This window comes from Rhagoletis zephyria, unplaced genomic scaffold, assembly GCF_001687245.7.
Source record: "Rhagoletis zephyria isolate East Lansing unplaced genomic scaffold, Rhagoletis_zephyria_1.1 Rzeph_scaffold_00360, whole genome shotgun sequence".
Lineage (NCBI taxonomy): Eukaryota > Metazoa > Arthropoda > Insecta > Diptera > Tephritidae > Rhagoletis > Rhagoletis zephyria.
The window spans coordinates 216,930-231,050 of NW_016157444.1; the positions used below are offsets into that span (position 1 = coordinate 216,930).

General features: G+C 31.9%; 1 protein-coding gene across 2 annotated transcripts in view; it reads left to right on the forward strand.

The window, feature by feature from the left end:
- The window catches only part of Frl (formin-like protein), a 199,196-nt gene extending 190,793 nt beyond the window's left edge, over positions 1-8,403 (forward strand). For both annotated transcript variants that reach the window (XM_017610977.1, XM_017610978.1), the window contains exons 8-9: positions 538-657; positions 7,243-8,403. In XM_017610977.1, the coding sequence (XP_017466466.1) occupies positions 538-657; positions 7,243-7,482 (360 nt within the window). In that variant the 3' untranslated portion in view covers positions 7,483-8,403. The remainder of the gene's footprint in view (positions 1-537; positions 658-7,242) is intronic.
- Positions 8,404-14,121: the final 5,718 nt, after the last annotated feature.

A 14,121-nucleotide genomic window follows, 5' to 3' on the forward strand; every position in this document is an offset into this window, starting at 1 on the left:
ATTAGTTAATTACCCTGCATTCATTTAGGCAAGAATAATTTTAAATGAATGGACCCAGAATTTACAATAAGTAATCAACTTTAACTTTAATTATCTTAAAACAATGTCCGACCTACTTAGATCCTTTTGATTCTAACCCCTTCAAATAATATATTTTAATTAAATTTGATATTTTTCGGCAATTTGTACAAATTTAAAGTTAGCTGTACAAAAAGAATTAATCTACATCTCTAATCTAATCTAAATTAATTTAATAATAAAGTTAAAACATTGTTTCTACCGCAACTAAATTCTCCACTTCAATAATTGTAACCAATAAATACATTTTTACTCAGTATTTAGTCTTGTGAGAGTAAGTGAATACATTTACTTAAAGTATTTAGATGATCATATCTATACGCTTGTTTAGTATTAGGCACCGTTTTTGACAAAATAAGCCCTTGAATTAGCCTATGTATTTTTTTGACAAAATTCATCGATTAATTAAATCTTAATTCTCTAATATAGTACAATTACAAACAAGTATTTAATTTTTAGATCCACGACCAAGAAAACGAGCAACGCCGTCGTCTGGAACAGGCAGCTGCCCAGGCTGCAACCAAAAAAGAAAGCGACCAAGTATTACTGCGCAACAAAATGAACCAGAAGAAACAGCAGGTGAGAGTGTGCGATAAAAAAGTTACTACTCCCTTTTTTAGAGGATACACAACTACTACTCTAAGGCTTTTTAATGTAATAAAGACAAGTTTGAAAACCTTTTAGCATATTTTGGCTACAGCGCTTCATAATTTATGATTTGTTTGGTAATTGTGTTGGTTGCAGTTGTTATTGCTTTTATTTTTTCTTCATTCATTCATCCATATACAGAAACTGGGTTGCGTGACTATGGAAAGCAGTTTACTACACAAAGCGCTTATTAATTCTGCGTGAAAAGACAAAGCAAATAACTGCAGATATATAAAAATTTCAAAATTTCGTACAGTTAAGCAAGTTATTCGTATTCGTTATGTAATAATAATTGTAATGTGGCGTGTGGAGTGTTTGGCAAAAATCTATTGTAAAATTAGACAAAAAGGTGCTTGGCTTAAGTTAAAATGAATAATAATATTTTTACATACAAGTGGTATTTTGGTGTCGGGACTGCTGCGGCTTACGGCGCGTTTACATTAGACAATGCTGTCAAGACAATAAAGAAATACGTATAAGTTGTCAAAAACGCTGGTAATTGTTTTCGTGGCGTAGGCGTCCTGACAATAGTTATGACCAGGGAACGGATTTTATGGAAATTGCCTTTTTTTCTACTAAAGAGATAGAGTATAGTCGATTAAGAATGTCCTCGGTTTAGCTTTCCCTGATTCCATATATACACATTTGATGTAGCTTTTTTTGCCTTTTTTAAGATATTTGCCTTTTTTGCCTTTTCTACCTTTAAAAAAGTGATTATAGCATTTACAATTTTTGTTAAGATTAAAAAATATACACATGCCCATGCGGCTTATAGAAGCGCAGGGACCTCTTGTCAAATTGGTGTTGGAAAAATTCAAAGCCATTTTCTCAGCTAACGTAGGCTTGGAGACAATAAGGGATGTGGATAAAATTGTAAAGGGCGAGGAAAACGCCCTTATTCCTGATAATATGAACGTTTCAAACGTTCCATATTTAAATTGGGCTCCACTTGTATCAACTTACCTCGAGCACACATTAAGTACATTCAAGGCTTTTCTTCGCGAATGAAAATGCTGTCAGAAAACTTCAAAATGCATCTTGTGGTTCAATGTTACTACAACTATAAAGTTCGAAACTCGAAAGGATAAAATAGCCAAAGATTCAAAGTACAAATTTTTCATATAATGAAACTAGTTCATAGTTTTTCTCTTTTTACTTGTAATATGAACATTTCTAAAATAAATGTATTTTTTGATTGTTCTTCGTATTTTCTGTCTTTTTTAGTGCCTTATTTTGCTTTTTTTGCAATACCTAGTGCCTTTTCCTGCCTTTTTCGCTATTTTATTTTGCCTTTTCCAGCCTATTTCGTTATTTTATTTTGCCTTTTTATAGGTTTTTAGGTCCTAAAAATCCGTTCCCTGGTTATGACAATTCATTTTGAGCAAAATGTCGGACGTGAACGCATTTCGCGCGAGCTATTTAAACTAAAAAAAAGCGTTGTAATAATAAAGAAGAGACAAAGTTACATACACATCAGCGTCTCTTGTGTTATTTTAGTTCTTTTGTTATGAATGTCTCTTCTTTCTTACACAAGACGTCAAAATTATTCCATTTCATTTCTTTATTAAGTCTATGGTTACAAACCTTACAGACTAGAGGTACAACATCAGCTTAAAGATAAAGCTTACACACTAAACTACATGATTAGGGATTCAAGCTTAGATAAAAATAAGGATCTAGGAAGAGTGAAATCTAAATCGAGGCTACTAAATATACTATTAAGCTCAGTAAGGGCCCTTATAATAGGGGCGAAATTTAAGTAATTAGATTTGGCAGTTTTCACATGAAACGGATAACGAAAGCGGAGTGCTCGATAGGGAATGTAAAAACATATCTGCTCAAGGAGATAAGGACAATTAATGACGCCACAGATTATGTCGTAAATGAACATTAGCGAATGTATAATACGTCGAGAAGCAAGAGATTTCATATTTACTAACATACATCGGGCCCCATAAGACGGAAGAGGCTCACTAAAACCAAGAGGTTGCAGAGCAAAGCGGACAAAACTGCGTTGGACTCTTTCAATTCTTTGGGAGTGAGTGGAATAAATTGGGTCCCAGGTTATAGACGCATACTCCAATTTTGATCTAACTAGAGAATTATAAATGGATTTCCTTGTGTAAGAAAAGCTAAGTTAGAATAGGCTTTAGGAATAATCAAACTTATGTGGTTGACAAAGGAAAATCCTGAGTCGAATACCACGCCAAGATCCACAAATTCATTTACAACAGATAGGAGAACGTTAGAAATGGTATAAGTTGAGATAATAGGATTTAGAATTTTAGCAAAAGTCATGTAAAAACATTTATTAATATTAAGCGATAATTTATTTGTGAGACTCCAGTTAGTTAGATTATTTAAATCACTTTGCAAAAGTGAAATATCCGACAAGCAGGTAACACTTCTGAAAATTTTCAAATCGTCTGCATAGAGTAGAAACTTCGAATGGTTAAAGCAGCTCCCAATATCATTTATAAAGAGAACAAACAATAGCGGTCCTAAGATACTGCCCTGCGGGACACCGGAGGTGGCTACGAAAGGATGTGATTTAATATTATCAATTTCTACATAAGTGATTCTGTTCGAGAGATATGACCTTAACCAAGAAAGAAAAGTTGAATGGAAACCAATTTTTTCAAGTTTCCACAATAACATGTTATGGGAGACAGTATCGAACGCATACGTCAAATCATTGTCCGATTTACTGTCTTGAAAATAATCAAGACAGTGATTGAGACAATTGGAAAAGTATACATGTATTAGTGAAAATGTGTGCATGTATTGCTATTGTCATGACAGTATTGTCCGGTTTAAACGAGTGCATTGCGCAAAGGGTTAGTAAAGGACACGAGTGAAAAAACATCGTGTAAGAGATTTTGCTTGCATTCTAATTCTTAATTTCTAATAGACAAGCGCTGCGCACAATTATACAAGCCTAATACAACAACACAATGACATATACACAAATCATAGCACATAATACATACATGTTCAACATATGTACATACATATAATTCAAGCATATACCATGTATTCGAGAAAAAGAAAATACATACAAAAATTACGTGTAGTTCACATCATTAAAAAAAACACGAAATTACCCACATAGAATAAGAAGGAAGTGGTTCTATGTTTATTACATTTACCTTCACCGTCACGATAATCACCACAATCACAACCACCACCATTACCAATAACGCATCGCTCCCACGATTACTAAGATCATCACCACCACCTCAAGCATCACCCTTCCTGGTAAGCGATAAGTGATAACCATAAAGGATGTCGGACTCGGTAACTTAGAATAGCTAAAGATCTGGTATAAGACATTTTGGTTCGCCTTCCATCTTGTTGGCATTTCCAACGCTCATAAGATGAAAAATGAGTAAGTCCTCACAAATCAAACTTCAATAGCTTCGTAGAGAAATTTATTTTTATAGCACTAGTTTTTCTAATATCATGTTTTAAATTGTTTAAGTTCCCCTTTCTTATGTGTTCTCAAATTGATTGTATTTTTGTCATTTGTTCGAATTTACTTACATATGAATGTATGCTTTTTTAATAATTTGTGGTGTTAAGTTTTAATTACATTTTTAAGGCTCTTATTTCTTACATTTTATGTAACAAACGATAACTACTTGACGATTATTAATACTTACATGTATATAATTTGGTATCAAACTAACTAATTTGTTTTACATAAATTAAGCGCGTTCGTCCGATAATACGATGCCCTACTAAAAAAAAAAATAATCGAAATTGTACACATTTATGTATATTGGCTGATACGCATTTTAACAAAACCCTTAACAAGTTCAATTCGTAATGAGTGCAAATTAAGTTATTGTACTTTTTGTTTTATGAAAATAACCTAGTCCAAAGGTTTATGAATAACTAAAATAATAAAGGCGAGTAAGTGAGAGGCCGCCGTAAAGAAGAGCGTTCGTCGAAGCTAACATTGCATGAGTTACGAGTTTCAATCTCACTGTGAAACGGTTAAGTCATTTATTTCAGTTTTCCTGGCGAAGACGTAGAGTTTGAAAACTTTGAACTCAACCCAACCGCAGTAGTCAACTGTATTTTTAATTGGTTTATTAGTCACTAAAATTATCTCATCTCTAAAATGTAATTAACTAGTATATAAATTTGCGAAGTTGTGTTTATCCTCAGCAGGGCCGAAAAGTTTAAGCTTTTGCTTGGAATTGCTTATTTTGCTTATTCAGGGTTTCCAAGCTTAATTTTAACGATCATGCTTATTTTGCTTATTTCAATGTATAAAGCCAAGAACGGACATTTAAGCAAACGGCCAAGAAATAAATTGCTATTATTTCGTGTGTGTGAATAGTCGTGTTTAAGGAGTTTTGACATCTGATATATTACAACCTACTGTCTCACTTGTACCCTTCACAAACAAACCTTAGCAAACCATAGTAGAAAGCATGATACAAAAAAGAAGGTAGTTTCAATAAACAAATTTTTGATTAAAAAGAAGATTTTTGACAATTGCTCAATTGTAAAAAATTCGAAGCGGCGTTACCCAATTTAAGTTTTTTGGTGGAGGGTATTTTGTATCCTAAATTTGGCCGTATAAATAAAATAGTTGTATTAACATTTACCTTTTAAAAATAGTTATTATCTTATTTTAAAAACGTTTAAATTTTACATTAATGTCGATAGCTACTTGTAAAAATCTTTATTTTTACATTAATAAAATTTTAGTGAATATATTTTAAAATTTGTTTAGCTAGTCGGGACTATTACAGTTTTCTATATCGGATACGATTGTTTCTGTTATAATTGAGACACTGAAATTACACATTTCGATATTGTCTTTGTCCATGTCTTTCAAGTAACTTGAAAACAGAAATTTTTTTGGGACTTATAGGCCTCATGACTCAGAGACGTGAGTATTATCCAATTCTAAAACTAAATATATTTTACTGTTCAATATTGGAGGGGATGTGAAACAAAATTGATGATTTATTGTTAATATGAAAACTAGAAACATAATTATCAACTTTTTGAGCATTAGACCACTTCTCTTTCAAAAACAAAAGGGGAAATGTTCGGTTATTTGTGCAATGGTTTTGGGCGGAGACGGAGGGGGGCCAATTGAAAAATTAGGTAAAATTGGCATTTGGGCAGAGAAAATGTAAACGCGGGTTACGCCAAACACAGGCAATTTTTTTTGCGTTGTAGGCTTTCGGCAGCACTTAGAAAAAATAACCCTCATCAGTCCAACTCCGGCTACGCTGACCACAGTATGTCTTACAAAAAGGTCCATATTTCAAACCGAATTTATTCATAAATTTGTATCTGAAAATTAGAAATCTTTAATTTAAACCAACGTTTAATTGTTTGACCACACGTGTGTGTTAACATTTTTTGCTTTGGGTTAATCGTTTTGACACAATAACCCAAAATTATGGTACAAATAACCCAGCCGTACCCAACAAAATATGTACCCTTTGCTTGTTCAAATTCCGATTCTAAGAACAAAATGTTTGTAAATAAACAAAAAATTAATAACAAAATTTGGAGGATTTTAGATATTGGATACGGTAGCACAAAATGTCACCATCTTCTTAATTGTCAGGTTGTTAATATGGTGACGAAAAAGTGCCAATGGAACTACCTTCTCTTTTTGTATGATGGTAGAAAGCGTAGCAAATTTCGCAAGAAAATTTGGCTCAATAAATTTTCCTTTACCATTTCTTGGACGTTTTTTATTCGCCGAACTAAATAAATGTTTACAAATAATAACATAAAAACAGATTTGGGTTTTTATTAACCCGTAACTTCAATTGCATGCTTGAATACAAAAATTTAGAACCAATGGTTTGTATCTACGGGAAGGCATTCGTGTTATTGAAGACATTAAGAACAATTTATCTCAAATAGAGAATAATATCACATCAAGTTTAATTTCTCTAACCTTTATTCCTCCAAATAACGTTTTGTGTTCCCTAAAATACAACATACATATGAATAACAATAAGTGAAATAAAATATACTAAACATTTCCAAAGTCATGCAACATAATTTTTTAATGAGCTTCTGTACTTTAATAATACGATACTGAATTAAATTATGCATACCTGCATATTTATTTGTCGTCATCACCATAACAAAATACCCTAAGTGATAATTTTGCGTTTTATTAGAGACTTTCAAAATATATAATAGATGGTTCCGGAATTGGTATAAAATAAATTTAATATGGTTTAAGATAGTGTTTTGAAAAGTTACTGAGTGCATTTTGTAATGTGGACGGCATTATATAAATATGTAGCATTATATTAATTTAGCTAAAAAATACAAGTCTGGTGATGGTGCAAACTAACTAAATTTTATTCTTTATCCTTTCTCCTATTTTCATGCGTTCTATCATACATGAACATGCGCTTACTGGCTTTCACGTGACGCAATTTTTGCTTTTGTTTGCTGCTTTGGTTTAAATGTGAATCGCCGAATTTCCAATTTATTCTTTAATTCGTTTGGAATTGATAACAGTTGCCCGGTTGTGGCTTCTCCTTACAGGACGCTGTCATTAACGAGCTGAAGAGCAAAACGAATTCGGTGCGGGAAAAAAAATTGCTTCAACAAGACGAAGTCTACAACGGTGCTCTCGAGGACATTTTGCTGGGGCTAAAGAGTGAACCATCCCGGCGAGCCGATGCAGTGCGACGCAGCCAACGCAGGCGTATCGATAATAACCGATTATCACGCACACTCGAAGAACTGGACGTCTAAAGCGAAGACTAAAAACTATGAAATTTTAGAAAACAGAAATTACGTACTTTATGTACAATTGCATTTACAGTTTTATAAGCAAACAATTTTTAGAATCATATTGTATTTTCCACGATAGCATAAAATGCCGAGAGAAAACTGAAATTTTTTGATACATTTTTCTAAATAGATGCATAAATGAAATTAAACAGAATTGCCGTACACAAGGGTAAATACATGTGTGCATGTAAACTTTGGCAGAATCCGGGCATAAATACATACTACAGGCACAGATGCATATGAACGAAACGAAAAAATTAGAAATGGTTAAAATGCGAAAACAATATCTTGACTCAATCACATTCCTTTTAGTGTTAACAAAATTGTGAATTTCGAGTGTATGTTTAATGCAGGCGTTTGTTTGTTGAGCGTAGACAAGCTTTTCTTTTAATTTGTTACGGAATAGAATTAACGAAATGTTGAAATCAACAGTTATTTATTTATACGAAATTAATTAAATAGTAAAGCATGTGCAAACAATTTATACATACATAAATATTCTGGAGGAATCTCTATCTTTATGACGCACATCGGTTTTGATAAATTTAGCATGTACTTTTTATTTTGTATACATAAACTTTATGTACTATATTATGCCTTTACGAATTTTTTTATTCATATTTGTATATACTTTCGTATATATTTTATTGTTAACTAATTTTCTATTGTCTGTAAATATATCGCAATAATTTAATGTGTTACTGCACTGAAAAGGCACAATCTTGTTTATTTCTGTTACTTATAAAATTTTTATATTACAATTTTTAGTTTTGTAGATACATGTATGAATATTTCTCAAATATACTACGTAGTTTAATATGTGGTTTAAACCACTTCGTGCGAATTACGATGAAAATATGGTTACACATACATTTGTATGTACATAACATACATACATATTCTGAAGCGTTAAGCTTTCGCGCGATATTTTCTCAAATAATTTCGCAGTTATAAATAATACTACACATTTTAGTTGGCATTTTCGAATAATTAATATGTTTATTTTATGCCGATTAAATGTCAATACATATATGTATTCATTGATGTATAACTCTGTTACCACAATTAACATACATACATATGTACATACATTTTACATGATATATAAATACATATATATTTTTATAGATTCAAATTATTTAATAAATATAACAAAAACAATGCATATTGATTCTTTTTTTAATTTCTTTTTAGAAATGGTTCTCCTTTTCTTATTTTTTGATTGATCATATTTTTGTATTTTTTTTTTTAATAAACTACAATAACATAACATGTTGCTTGGTTATCCATTTTATGTTAAGACTTTTGTTTACCAAAGTTCGAAATTTCCGAAGACGATGTACCGAGACTCAGCCGGGATTAACAGGTCTATTCAGATCGCCGGAACTTAAAATCTTCAAAAGTAAAGAACCGTTTTTTTATGTAGTATTGTACTAGTTAAATCATACATAAATCGGTTAATTACCAAAAGAGAATCAACTAATTCGCTCATATAAATATTTAAAATACGCTATCCATATGATTGTTTATGCCATTTAAGCTAAAGTTTTAAATATGTATTACGACTTCAAATTAATTTCACAATACGCTCATTATCTGAGTTTGACACTATCTAAAGGGAGAGGCTCCTGACACAAAATTTTTAAATTTATTCGAAAACACTTCACCAATATATAGGGTTGCCAGACGTACTGCTTTTGCGAGTAAACGTACTCCTTTTTATTGCATTGTACTCCCTTGTACTCCCAAAAAAAAATATGTGGAAATGTACTCCTTTATTAGTTTTGAACTTCTTTTGTACTCCTTTTTCCAGCTATTAATATTTTATCATATACAGGGTGTAAAATAATAACTGGTGCAGTTTTTTTTTTTGTAAAATAAAAAGGAACCTTTATAGATTTTGCGAAAAATTTGGTTTATTGTTAATTATCCACAGATTTTACTTAATTTTTTTTTTAATATTAACCTTCATTTGGGTTTACCGTGGTTTTTATTGTTAATTTTCCACAGATTTTACTTAAATTTTATCAATTAGTTTTTAAATTTTAACCTTCATTTGGGTTTACCGTGGTTTTTATTGTTAATTTTCCACAGATTTTACTTAAATTTTATCAATTAGTTTTTAAATTTTAACTTTCATTTCGGTTTACCAGCGGATTTGGGAGAAAAGGGCAAGCGGCACGCAAGTCTTTGTCGATAACTTTATTACATATCTTATGTAACCATAGGCTAATTTCCACCATTTGGGTCCTTTATGCTCCGTCTTTTGTCCAACATAAGACTCGGAAAAGGTGACTAGGAGGGCATTCATTCGACCAACCCTACACAGTATTTTTCTTTTTAACCGACTTCCAAAAAAGGAGGAGGTTATCAGTTCGTCGGAATATTTTTTTTTTGTTTTGTTTTTTTATGTATGTTACCGCATAACTTTGGACCACGTCAACCGATTTCGATAATTCTTTTTGCATCGGAAAGGTAGTGTCTCAGAGGTGGTCCCATACTAATCTGGTTAAGATCCGATCAGTGGATCATGAGATATATATATATATATTTTTTTTATATGAGAGTTGAAGTCGGTTTTTTTTTGCTAAAAATTACTTGTTTTATACAAAGTCTAAAAAAATACACATGAAAAAGACGTGCGTGTCGCATGTACTTATCTCCCAAAACTGGCAAATGCAAATAAGGATTAAAATTTTAAAATAATAAAATTAAAGGGCTTAGGGATTATAACCCTTACTACGTAGAATTCTCCTTTCTGTGTTGCCGAGGAAGAGAGGAGGAACCCCCCTTTTTTGTCAAAACTGTATAACACATCTTGTGGATATAACTCCGGCTTCGGTATCCACAGTATTTTTGCACTTAACTCCTTTCTGCGTAGGCGGCCTTCGGCCGCGCTTAAGGATTATAACCTTTACTAAGTGGAATTTAAAAAAAAATGCACTCTTTTTTTATGTCTTGTACTGCTTTTTTTCTATCGAAAATATAAATGTACTCCTTTCTCCGTTTCAAAATCTTGCAACCCTACCAATATACATAATAAAGTCCTATCTTAAAAATAGGTTCTACAACAAGACAATAGTTAATCTACACTTGCACAAGGAGAAATTTAAGAAATGTTATCACAAAATGCTTTTTATTTATTATATTTCTGTGACATTTTGATAAAGAACTAAAGTGAGTTTAGAAGGTTTAGCTTTGGATTTAAATATTTAAGACTCCCTTCAAAAATTTTATATTTTTATTAAGTTCCTAGTAAAAGGAATCTTATACTCAAGGTATATTTAACAAGGTAGAAATGATTTCGACAGTTCTCTCCATGATAAAAATATTTATAAGGTACAACCGCTGAGAGCCAGCTTTAGAAATTTTGACGTGTGCATTTTTGAAAATTTCTCTCGTCGTCATTTCATTTGTTTGTTATTATTTTCACTCAAACCAAAGAAACATGATTCAATAATAGAAAGGTTTTGTAATAAAACAGGCTTCTCGCTTCCACACATAAAATCGGCTCCTTTACTTGTGCAGAATGTTGCTTACCCTACAGTTTCTAGTGATATTAGTTCATACTAAATATTCGTTGGCATCACCTTCGTTTGCGTAATTTTCTAGAACAAGTGTAGAATAGCGACCGTTTAGCTATAAAATAACCAAAAATGCCGATTGATAGAACTTTTTACGCTGATTTCAACGATACCAAATTTATTTGGCGCAGGTAAAAAATAAAGAAGATATAAGAGGTTTATTTGCTTTGTTTATTTGTAGATCATGACAAAATATGTAATATCGAATCAATGATAATAACTTGTACTTTGTAAATAATATAAATTTCTTTACCATTAATTATGCAGATTTTTCAAAAAAGGTTATTTCATGAAAAAATAACATTTTTACGTTTTTTAGTGGTTTTGGTTTAAAAATACAAAAAGCTATAAATTATGTACATCAGCTGAAAGAAAAATTAATTATCTTCATGGTGACGTCATTAGTTTTTTAATCGGTTACATAGTTCATAAGATATTAATATTAAAAAATCTAAAAACTGAACTTTAAGCTTCTAGAGAACGTCTTCATTTTTCACTTTCGCCAAATAATTTTGGCATGGTTGAAATGAGCATAAAAAGTTCTATTGATCTGCATTTTTCGTTTTTGCATAGCTGAAGGGTCGGTATTCTAGATTTCTTCCAGGAAATGACGAATAACTGAAATCAAAAATGCATGTTTTTATGTGTTGTTTAGTATTTCCATTAAAACACCAAATACTATATTTCAAATTCGCATAGAATTAATAATACACATTTTACTTCTAATTGTATGCTTTGCTTGCAGAGAAAAACGGTATTTGCGCAGCCGCTAAAGCAGTATTTTACTTTCCTTCTACAAATTTTTAAGTTTTTCGCACATTTACATAATTAATTTTCAAATCATAAATTTTCATTTATTTATTTTGAATTTATTTGACATTTGAGTTATTTCGAGGAGTAAAAAAAACCCAATGATAGAATACAAGATTGCGCCGATCAGAGAGGATTTTTGAGAATAACTTTTGTCCGACGTCACACTGGTGCAATTGCGAGAGAGAAATGCCAAAACGTGAGCAAGAATGGAAGAAGAAGAAAAAATGTTGCAAGAAAAACGTAAACAAGTTGCACCAGTGGGACGTCATGCAAACAACGATTCTGTCAAATTCGTTAAGAGAGGAATAGCGGTCCGAGATCGGCGCAACCTCTGTATTCTCTCAATCGTGGTTTTACCTTTAAATATTTTTATCATGGTTCTCTCATTCCAATTATGAGCTACGAATCGAATTTGAAAAATTAAAACTAAAGCAGTGTTTGCATTATTCAACTTTGCGTTCAACAATTGCGTTCAACTCAACGCAGGGTTGCACGAAAAAAAAGTTGAATGGCTAAATGTTGGCTGGCGACCAACTTTGTTGAAAGCGATTAGTTGAAAGGCCATTCAACCAAAAGTTGAATGCAAAGTTGAACAATGCAAACACCTTTTTATGGCGAATATTTTGATATTTTTTCATATTTTGATATTTTTAGCCATTCAACTTTTTTTTCGTGCAACCCTGCGCTGAGTTGAACGCAAATGTTGAACGCAAAGTTGAACAATGCAAACACACTTTTAGTGGCATTACGAGCAGTGTGCTGTGTGTTGTAAGAGCTAAGACAGTTAATTTGTGCGTTACTTTAAGCGCCGGAGAAATCAAGTCAAGCGACAACGTTGGACAAGTATTTGCGGTGTTCAATTAGTTGATTCTTTGCGTGTTTACGAAAATCATTTTAATGCCTGTGGCTTCATTTTTAGTCCAGATGTATAACGCTTGCCATGCGATGTCCCAATATCCGCAGTGTTTGAAGCAAAGCTGGGCACTTAGGATTACGATTACATTTTGATTACTTAGGATTGCAATTACTGTAATTGTAATTATAACGTGCTTGATTGCGAATACTTTACTGTAATCCGTAAAATGTAACGATACGACTACTGGAATCGTAATCGTACTTTTTATGATTACGATTACAGTAATCGTAATCCTAAGGACATTTTCTTGATTACGATTATATTAATTGTAATCATAAAGTTTTAGGATTACAATTAAAGTGTTCGTAATCGTAATTTTCATGATTACGATTTTTAAGATTACAATTACAGTATTCGTAGTCATGTATTTCACGATTACAGTAATCTTACAGCCAGTTTCACCAAATTCATTCAATGAAAGTTACTTTAATTTTCGAATTTTTGGTTTCACCAATCAATTTTAATTTTGATTTAAGTGACCTATGCTCTTCACTTAAATAAAAATTAAATCAGAATAACCACACTCAGAGGTGTTACACGTTTAATCACCTGATCCATGATAAAAATATAGTAAGGTAGAACCGCTGAGAGTCACTTTTAAAATTCTTGACGTTTCCAAACAATTTAATTTTTAAATTTACTCACATTTTCATTTTCAATCTCAAGCAACAACAATTTCGAACAATTTCAATTTTTTATTTTCACTTTTATATGATTTTAAAATGTTGGCAAACTTCAAAAAAAAATCATGGCCGACAAATTGAGAGAACGGTTCTACCTTGCTATGTTTTTATCATGACCTGATCATTTTGTATCTGCTGCTTACTTGTATACCAGCCCTGCTTTTACAACACAGCGTGCCAGTGCCAAAAGCTCTCATTACAAATGAAAGCTTTCGCTGGCCTAGTCTGTTTTACAACCACTTTTTACTCATGATCATCGTATATACTTACAAGTATGGAATCCTATGCCCCTTTTTGTCTATTCTCTTTCTAACAGCGGACGTGCCTGCCAAACTGAAAAGCATGATGGCGGCAGTGTTTGACAGGCACGTTCGACGATGCGAACGGCAATGGAAGGTAAGAAATGGAAGATGGATGACATGAGAATGAAAGAATTATGAAATAGTAGAATGTCGAACCAAAACGAATTTCAAAAATCTGNTGTGTTGCGCCATTCAATATTAAAAAAAAGTTATGTGGTTAAATACACTTTTCTATTAAGTTGAAAAATTACATATTTCGCCAGCCAAAAAGTGTATAAATAAATATATAGCATATTGCTATA